The sequence below is a fragment of the Bidens hawaiensis genome, unplaced genomic scaffold (assembly GCF_021521415.1).
Source record: "Bidens hawaiensis isolate Kalapana, Puna unplaced genomic scaffold, B.hawaiensis_p1.1 tig00030918_1, whole genome shotgun sequence".
Taxonomy (NCBI): domain Eukaryota; kingdom Viridiplantae; phylum Streptophyta; class Magnoliopsida; order Asterales; family Asteraceae; genus Bidens; species Bidens hawaiensis.
Genome location: NW_027495184.1, coordinates 48868 through 59092, shown reverse-complemented (window position 1 = coordinate 59092; position 10225 = coordinate 48868). Strand labels below are relative to the sequence as shown.

At 35.7% G+C, this 10225-nt stretch overlaps 1 protein-coding gene and 1 pseudogene across 2 annotated transcripts; one reads left to right on the top strand and one right to left on the bottom strand.

Annotated features, from left to right (window-relative positions):
• Positions 1 to 556: 556 nt before the first annotated feature.
• Positions 557 to 901, top strand: LOC143581424 (uncharacterized). The gene has a single exon (XM_077064216.1). It carries the CDS (start codon positions 557 to 559, stop codon positions 899 to 901), a length of 345 nt encoding a protein of 114 aa, XP_076920331.1.
• Positions 902 to 5214: 4313 nt separating this feature from the next.
• On the bottom strand, positions 5215 to 7737 carry LOC143581431 (zinc finger protein ZOP1-like; annotated as a pseudogene). Its single transcript, XR_013143818.1, has 5 exons — positions 7583 to 7737; positions 5987 to 6138; positions 5786 to 5891; positions 5605 to 5700; positions 5215 to 5533 (listed from the first exon to the last, which is right to left on the bottom strand). The product of XR_013143818.1 is annotated as a zinc finger protein ZOP1-like (transcript).
• Positions 7738 to 10225: the final 2488 nt, after the last annotated feature.

Sequence of the window (10225 nt, the reverse complement as noted above, 5' to 3'; positions counted from 1 at the left end):
ACCTTAATTGACACTAACGAAGAGACGAACACACGGACATTAATGGACAGTAATGGTCAAACGAAGACTAACAGACACCAATCAACATTAATGGACAAACATACATAAACGACTCCAATGAACAAACAAACAAAAACGATTACATATTAATTTCAAAAGGTATAATCATTCTAGATGTTACCATACGGACGTTACCTGACGTTCACAAACACTATCAAATAAACGCAGTCTCTTTCCGTGTTCATCCATTAAGTTTAGCTAACGAAATTTTTTTGTTTATGTTTGGTCTATTTCTTAAACAGACGACTATAAACAAACCTTCTAGCCGAACGGATGTCCGGTTATTTACGGCCCCACTTTTAACCTAATAAAATATATTATTAATATTATTGTAACAAAAAAAATCTAGTTTTCTCACAACACATTTGAATACCACCAGGCTACCTTATGATCAAAAGTCATGGTCCACTTCATTCTATAGTCTACACTCTTTCTTCTACATATACACTTAGCAAACACACAAACCCTTTGTCCAAACAATCATCCATCTTCTCCCATGGAAGTACAAACCATCCCACCGCCATCGGCCGCCGAATTCAACTTCGACAGCACCGCCACTTCCCCATACGCCACCGCCCCATCAAGCCCTCAATCCACCATGATCCCTTTCTTCTGGGAGCACAAACCAGGAATCCCCAAACACGACACCGACTTTGCATTCGGGCATCTCGAACGCCACTCTATATCCGCAGCCGATGAGCTCTTTGATTGCGGCAAAATCAAACCATTGAAACCGCCCCCATGCATGCATTTCCCTAGGGACTCACCAGGATCATGCAAACCGCCTAGTTTCCGGTTCAAAGAGGTGTTATCCGGTTTTGATCCTTTCTATGAGGCGTGAAAGCAAACACCGAACCCACCCGAGGAGAATGCAACGAATTATGGACGTGAACCGACAACGAAAAGCAACAAGTACAATAAGTGGAACATCAAGAACTTGTTATTGTTTCGAAGTGTGTCCGAGGGGAGCCTTACAACGAGAAAAGATTTGTTAAACAAATACACAATGTTGAAAAAGGACGAAACATTTAGTTTCAGAAGCACCGACAGTATCGGTGGTGGTTCGATGATGGTGTCGGTCGAGGAAGTGAATTTCACGGCCGCTGGAGAAACGAGGAGGAAGACGAACTTGCCGTGCAAATCCGGGTTATTGGGTTGTTTAAGGTTTCATCAAAATGCAGGAAGTGTCATGAAACAATGAATTTAAAAAAGGATATGATTTTCACACCGTCACAGTTAAAAAAAAGTATATTATAAGACTGTTTATCTCAGTTTAACTTATATTTTACAGTCGTAAAGAGGTGTATGATTTCTAAAAGTGGTGACAATTCATTGGATTTGTTATCTGAATCTTTGTTCATCACATGCCTAGATACGAATGTTCATTATGTTGATGTGATAGTGAAAACGATAGTAAAGGCAATTTGTGTGGATTGACGTACCCATATAGGATATTCCATTATTGTGGTTGCTTTTTACTTGCCTCCCTGTTTATTATTATTATTTCCCCCCACTATTTGTATAATTTCATGATTGATCATTTTCTAATTTTCTGAAATAATTTCATGTTATACATTTGTATTGAGAGTGTAAAAAGTTTTATGTAAATTAAAGATATGGATTTCGAGTTTCATACTAAATTAAACAAATTAATGGTACAACCAGAGTTTTTTTTGAAGTACAACTTTTTTTTAAAACGGTGTCTTTCTTGTATTTAGGTTATCGTACTCTTCAAATATGGAGAGTCCTGTTGCTCCACTCTGGCCAGACTATGTTGTCTTAACCGGGCTCACGCTGGCTTCAGAGTTTAGTTTGGGCGTTCCCCCAGGAAACCATACTGCCGGCTGCCACTTGACAGTCGTTGTGCCGTCACAAAAGCAAAACTCTCTGGCCTAACACACGGTGGGACGAAAACCCGGGTGGGCTCGGTGTTCACACTGACAACCTTTGCACAAGGCATAGCTCAAATCCTTCATTGCCAATATATTCACCCAAAGTGACACAAGTGGGAGTTGAACTTAAGTCTCCATTGGAGAACCCAAGATTCTTACCACTAGGCCACAAGTGGGGGATAAACTCTAACGAATTCCAATGATCGGAGTCGGTGGATCCTTCTGGACCACTATGCTTCAACTTCATCAGTGGCGGATCTAAAAGAAAAGTTCAAAGGTAACATGGGCTGAAAGATCTTTGTTTAGGGACAGCAGATACATAAAATAAAAAAAAAAATATACTAAATAATGTTTTTCGCCAAAGAAAGTTGAGCCCCTCAACATGTGCTAAATTCACCCAGAATTTTGGTTATATTATTACAATATAAATTTTTAAAAACTCAGATGCTTAGGTTATTACATGTTTATGTTCTTTCTTTACTTGGATACTTTCTTTCCTTTAAAGTAACTTTATTATTATTATTATTATTATTATTATTATTATTATTATAACTTAAGGGGTTAACCGTAATTAAATGGGATGAAAGAGTGTCGTTTTGTGCAAAGTTTCCGTCGGCAACGGGGTAAAAGGATGCATAGAATTAGAAAGGGTCCGGGGGAATTTAATTATTAAATGCCCGGTGGGGCCAGTCAGTGGCCGATTATATAAAGTCAGTCTACAGTCTACACAAGTGAACAGTCAACCAACTTGACTTAAAGCTAGATTTGTAAGAAAATAAAAATAATGTGTTTTATATAAGAGGAATTGTCATTGGATTTTTTTTTAACGGCAAATTTTATAAAAAAGCTAGCGGGGAAAACTAGAAAAAACCTAAAGATAAAACTACTAAAACAAACAAGACAGACTAAACATCAAAATAAACCCCTAAGAAACTAAAAAGGGAGCCCAAAAAAACCATTAAAGCAAAGTGACATTGTTAACCAAACTTCAACCTAGGGATATAAACCCTTCTTTTTCTATAACCTTACAAACAAGATCTTCCATGCCCTCGAAATTCATCCCCAAGTCACGAGCCAACCTAATCATAGCCTCAACCTCCTTTATGTTGTCACATGTATGATAATCGTTAACAACACCGTGGAAATCATCAGGCCCTTCCTCACTTAGCACATCATCCCGGATATGTTCTTCAATTATACGATTATCAATAATCTCCTTCACTGACATAGGATCCAACTGATTAATTTTGACTTTTTCAGCCACCAATTTATTATGTTTAACACTCAAATTGAAGTCCATTACTAAAAAGACGGGCCCGATTCCTTAGCAAACCGATTAACTACACGCACGGGATCGGAGAGCACTTCAAATATGTTTTAAAAGTGTTCTAATAAGATCATTCATGCAATTTTTTTTCAAGTTGGGTCACTAAATCTTCAAATCAAGCTTAATCATATTTTTATGTGTAACTAATGGAGGTCGGGAGTTGAAATTTAAAAATTAGAAAAAACCATTAATTGTATTAAAAGTAAAAAAATAAAATTCGCATCACTACATCAACTTCAAAAAAGAGAAAAAGATTTTCCTATTGAAGCAAGAGAAAAACATGTTAAAACGTATCATTTTAAATAGAAATATTGGTTTTAAAAAATCCCAACTATGCCCTACTAGCAAATAACAGTTCCAACTTAAAAACTTGGCTAATAGTGGTCCCAACTAAAGATGTATTTATTTTCAACGATCCGCGACTAACGAAAACTTAACTCAATTAGTTAGATACTTACGTGTTTCTTCGATCGGAGAAGATGACGGTGTACAGGGGAAGGGTCCTAACAATATTTATTTTAAAAGGTGGCTCGCCGGGGAAGGTGGTGGTGGTGGTGGCTTGCCTGACTGCCCGAGATGAGGTTGTGGTGGCACTGTTGCAGAAATGGGTGACAAGAGGCTGGGTGGGTGGTTAAGTAACTTTTCAATATATTATAAATAATAATTTAAAGAGATGCCACGCAAGCTGCCTCGAAATCAATTTTTGACAACTAGGCATGTCACGTAAACATCATACTAGCGGAGTTAACATTTCTTTAGTCTCGGACCGTTGGAAACAAATACACCTATAGTTGGAACCACCACTAGCCAAATGTTAAATTAAGATTGTTATTTGCCAATAGAGCATTGTTGGAATTATTTAAAACCAATTTTCCTTTTAAATAAAATATGAAAGTTAGTGACTTAATTGGAACACTTTTTAAACTTGATTACCATTTACAAAATTACCTGTTCGAGTCTTTTGTCAAAATTTGAAAAGGCTTAAAGTTAAATTGACACAAATGTTTCAAAATGATAAAAAATAATATGGAACTTTAGAATCCTGAAATAGTAGTATGTAAAAATCTTTTTTGGGTTATACAGGTCACATTTGTGTCAACCCAATTAGCAGCCTATTTCAAACCACACATATATAGTCTGCACTTAACACCCTCTATAATAAAAACAAAATATGACTGGAGAATACTGAAAATGATGTGAACATATGAAATCAAACGGTTATACAAATCTCATGTTCATTTTTAGTTTCAAGATTGAAAACGATGATCGATCACTGAATTTTACAGCATCGTTTGAGTTTAGCTAGGCCGCTCATTTCCAGCATCAACACCACTCATCGTCTTCTGTATTGAAAATGTTACCATAAACTTATCAGTATCAATCCATGCATAATGGGCAAGGACATATGGGCAAGGACAAAGAGAGTCAATTCATGTGATGCTTTGTCCTAGCAGGTCATATGGGCAAGGACAAAGAATTAGCCTAAAAGAAAGCAGGTCACACGCTGCCCAAAGTGTCTTCTTATTAGGAGTGTAAACGAGCCAAGCTGCTCATGCGCTACTTGAGATTAGCTCTTTAAAAGCTCAAATCAAGCTTATAAATAAGCTTGAGCTTTAGAAATATAGTTTGATATATGCCAACTTACAAAGCTGAGCTATCATAAGTTAAAACATATAAAATCTCGGGCTCGGCTCCTTTACACCCCTATTTTTTAATGCATAAAAACTCAAAATTATATACATAATTTTTAATAATTTATTATACAATATAAAATATTTTCTTCTTTGGGGCAAACAATTTGTAGAAAATAGGACAAAAGTGTTTTATCAACCAGACCTAGACTATTTTGACCCATTACCCAACCCGTTTTGCGACATACATAACAAATTTGTTATAACATATTACCACTAAAAATTAGGTAAATACGTACCGACATATTAATGTTTATAAAGGCCAAGTGAAGATTTTTCTCTCTCCTCGACTCTCTTCCTTGCAGCCTCCCTAGCCTTGAGTGCAGCGGCTTCTTCCTCAGACACAACTTTCGATTTCGTATCCACTCGCTTTCTCTTGTTTATAGCAAGGGAAGACGGCTTGTTAACAGATCTTGCAGGGTTTACAGTTGACCGTTGAGTTTTAGAGTCTGTTTGACTTTGTGAAGTCAATGACTGTGTAGCAAACATCGGTTTCTTTTGTATAGACCCAGACGGCTGTTTAGATGCTGCAGCAAAAGCCTCTTCCTGTGTCACCCACTTACCTGTTAGCAAAACAAATAATATAACAAGGTTAACCAATTTATAAATTTTTTTTTAAAGTTAACCAGTTTACCTAAAGCATCAGTATAGTAGAAGCCTGAGTTAGGATCATAGTAACAACCGTTACTTTTATTGTAGTAATACCCTGATGAGGTGTCATGCTCCCATTCTGTCATTAACAAAAATCATGTATTGCTTCATTTCACTTTATAATATATATATTTTTTTATAAATTAATGACTTTTATTACTAACCTCCTGATGTAGAGCCATCACCGGTCCCTTCACTGCTTATTGGAGCACCTAACGAATTTGCCTTTTGAAAAGTTGATACGTCATTTTGATAGCTACGAGTCGCTTTCTGCCAGCCAATTATTAAAACGAAATATATAAGAACAGTGGCACATTGAGAATAAATTATCCTTCTAAAATAAAATAGCATGTCTTTTTATTTACCTCTTCAATTTGTGTGAGAACGCGTTCGGTTTCCTTTTTCTGTTTATCTTTTTTAACTTTCTCGTCTCTCATGTTAGAGAGCCGCTTGAAGGATTATTGGATATGAAGATTTTGCATATGTCACACCATTTTTTTCCCTGACTAACCCAATACTGAAAAATAAACAAATAAAATGTTAGCGAGATGGTAAATGCAATCAAATTGAGTTTGTAAGTGTAAATCTAAAGCAAAAAATAGGGGTGTCAATCGTGTCAGGTTGGCTAGTTTAATCGTTGAACCAAAACACAACCTGTGAATTTATTCATGCCACAAACATCAACCCTCCCCATACACACTTAATTTATGTAACCTAAAGATGACCCGTTTACTAAATGAGTCAAACAGTTTGACAGGTTGCGTAGTTATTAAAAGCCCTCGCTTCTTCCACCTAGGCCCATTTTCCAGGCGAGGCTCAATATATGCGCTTCTAGTTTCTAGGCTGTCGCTTCTAGTTTCCAGCATCTTTTCTCTCTCTCTCTCTCTCTCTCTGTATCACACATACATATATATGTATATATAAAATGGGGCAACAAACAACAGTGGGGCGTTACGGAGAGGGGCTTCAAAGCCCCGTTTCCTACGTGGCGATGGCATGGAGGGGCTATGTTGCCCCTCCCTAGAGGATGGTCTTACTATTTATTACTTTTTGAACTTTTGGTTTTCATGTTATGAACCATTTTGGTATTTGAACTTTTGGGACTAACTAGATGATATCAAATGATATATAATAACTTATGCTTTTATTATATGAAGAACAGTATTATTTCCTAATACATAATATATTTTAATTTTTTTAAGTTCGCTTTTTTTTTCCTCTTAGGTCCTCACCTCTTTTTACGCAATGCCCCTTGAGTGCGTCTAGCACCTTTGATAACTACGCCGGTTGTAGTCAACTTGCAAGCTTGTTAAACAGGTCATAAACAGGTTGGCAAGTAAATTTATTTATCACAACCTGCCAACCCATTTAACAAGTTTACAACTTAACTACAACCCGTTAAGCCATTTGACTTGTTCAGATAAATGGGTTACGGAGGTCGTGCTCGGGTCGGGTTAACCTGTATCGCCTGCTTAACATGATCAAAGGAAAACAAAATCTACTATACATACTAAAACCAGCTTGTTAGCTACAAATGTTGGAGCCCATTGAGTCACACTCACAGTTGTAAAAATCCCGACCAGGCGCCGATTAATAGCTAGTCGGTAGTTCGGTACCCCACCGACTAGTCGCCGATTAATCTCTATATATAAAATTTAATATATACATACCCCACCGCCCGACTAGCGCTTAGCAAATTCTACACTCACATAAACAAATAATAATTTCATTGCAATTTATAATTTCATTTTAATTTTGATCAATTTCTTGGCTCTTTCTCTTATCATTACCAACAACATTATGTGATTCCACGATAAATCTCAATAAACAAAAAAACATTGTGAATTTGTCAAGTAACATACTAGTCACAGACGATTATACACATTATACTACTTCACAAAAACCCTAAATTGATTAATATGGCTTTAATAGAATCAGTGACAGGTAAATAAAGATGGTACCTCAGTCATTGTTGCAAGTTGAATTGGCGAATTGAGTTGGGGTAAAGCAGTACGGATGCTGAATTTCAAAAGCCCTCAATTTTCTGCACGAATTGCGTAGATTTTGATCAACGAATTAGGGCTCAAATGTTGATCGAAACGAGCCCTAGAATTTGATCCCCTTTTGTATCAAGAAATAATACTCTTAATTGACCCCCGGAAGGTTTGGCATGTTACATATATCTCCCTCAAGTTTTTATTGATGTCTTCTTACTTGTGATTTTCTTTTAATTTATAAAATTTGTTGCAGTGGTTTATTCAAATTTGCTATTTAAAAAGCACTTGTGTCATAGCTGTTGCTCATTTCTTTTCTGTCTTGATGTAAATATTGTATTTTATATTAAAGAATTTATAATTCTGCCATTAAAAAATTGTTTGAAATTTGTCCTGTTCTGTTCGTAGAGTTTCATTTTCGTTGCAATTTTTGTTCATCTTGTTAAAATATTTTAAAATCAATAGCATATTGTTAACGAAACACCGGGACGAAAATTACGATGGAAATGAAACTCTAGGGACGGAAAATCAAATTATAAACTATTAGACTAAAATAGCAAATTTGAATAAACTAAAGTGATGAAAACCACACTTTACTCCTTTTGCCTTGTTAGCTAGGGGTGTTCATCGGATCGGATATATATTATTCACATTGTTATTGGTTTGTTAGGACTTGAATTTTTTTTTCCTGAATCCGAAAAACAAAACCGGTCCGAATTGAAATTTCTTTAACCGAACCGAATTCATCTTAATTCAATTCGGATCGATTCGGTTAAAATAAAAAAAACCCTAAATTCTGTCAGAAAAACTGAATGTGTTGCACAACTTATAAGGATTCTTGCATGGATTGAGTTATCGAGGAACATAATCGATGAAAAGTGGAATTGAGACGTGAATGTGGATGCGCCACCCTGAAGGCCTAAAGTGAAATCCTGGAGATGGATTTGGAATTTTGATTGTGTCACACTTTAGGGTTTTGAAAAAGGCTGGGCTTGGTGAAGTGGACCACTAGACTCATAGAACTTATAGAAAGAAAAAAAAACCACATAACCTAGTTTGGTCATCCAAATTCAAAATTTTCAAGATCCGAAAACCAATTTGGGAATTCAAATTCGGTTATATCTAACCCGAAAACCGAATTCAAGGTTTTGAACGTTTTTTTGTTACGAATACGGTTCGGTTTACTTTTTTTTTTTTTGTTTCGATTTTTGGTATTTTTCACGCCTCTAGTTGGGCCATCGACCCATAATGTTAACCAACAAGCTTGCTTTTAGTTGGGCCATCGACCCATTTTGGTCAAACCTAACCTTTGCCTTGGTAAGTGGGTAACCAAGCTTAATTTTAGTTGGGCCATAGACCCATTTTGGTTGAACTTTCACGATGAATAACTATTTGCCCTTGATGGGCTTTTAAAGAGCAGACATATGACATATCTACTAAAAGTCCAACTGGTCCAAGTACCATATATTGATTAAATGCATCAAATGATCAAAAGTAAACCATTTAGAAATTAGTCGTACCTTTTAGCATGGGAGTTATGACTTATGAGACCCTTTTCTTCTCTGGGTATTTCTCACTTTACAGTCTAAGGATGGTCAAATCTTAAAAAGGTACCACTTTCAATGCATGATGTACCAGTCACGATAAGCATGATTCCCTTTATGGCTCTTGAGTAAAGGGGCTAACCTTTGTTGCCCTTCATGATTTCTTAAAGCATGAAAAATAGAGTCCATGCTTCACTTATTCTCGTGTGCACAATAATTTTCTTTCCTTTTTTTCTTTTTGAGCATGTTAGTAAGTTGTATGGAGATATGTTTTAAACGTGCAATATGAACGATCCGATTTTGTTAATGATGCAATTATGATCACCCAAGCATAAGATTACTCGACAAAAAAAGGAAAAAGAAAAAAAAACTCACGAATTTTTTAATTTAATCATATAATTAACAACTAATGATCCTATCTATACATGTGAATGTACTTAGTAGCTGAAACGACTCGATTGATACATGCCATTGAGCTTAACTTGACCATAATACAAACTCAACTAGAGTTCGATTTATCAACCCACATACTAATGATACTATCTATACATGTGAATGTACTTTAATAACTGAATCCACTCGAATTGATACAATGCCGTCGAGCTTAACTTGACCATCATACAAAATCAACTAGAGTTCGATATATCAACCCACATATTTGAGTCTGGGCCGGCTTGACTTGATTTTAGTACTAAAACACTATTAATAACAATACTCTTCTTGTTCAATTTGAATCTACATGAAAATTTTTAGTTGTACTTATTACATAGTTCGTCAATTATTTGTGTGAACAAAAAAAAACTAAAAAACATAAAATTACACGCAAGTTTAGTAAAGCAAGCGAGCTTTCCGATCCAAGTATTTTGACACTTGATTTGAAGGTTGTTCGAGTTGCTTGAACTTGACTAGAGAATAGAGATACATCTAATCACTCTTACATATGAGTTAATTATAAGTAACTTATGAATTATCATCTCCCTACTATTTTGAACCATCACACAGTATACAAACAATATTTGAGCAATGAGACAGTAAAAATTATATTTGCTTCGCATAAATTATAAAT

What these genes read in the sequence shown, in the direction of transcription:
- LOC143581424 (XM_077064216.1), top strand. Translation starts at nt 557, where the DNA reads ATGGAAGTACAAACCATCCCACCGCCATCGGCCGCCGAATTCAACTTC.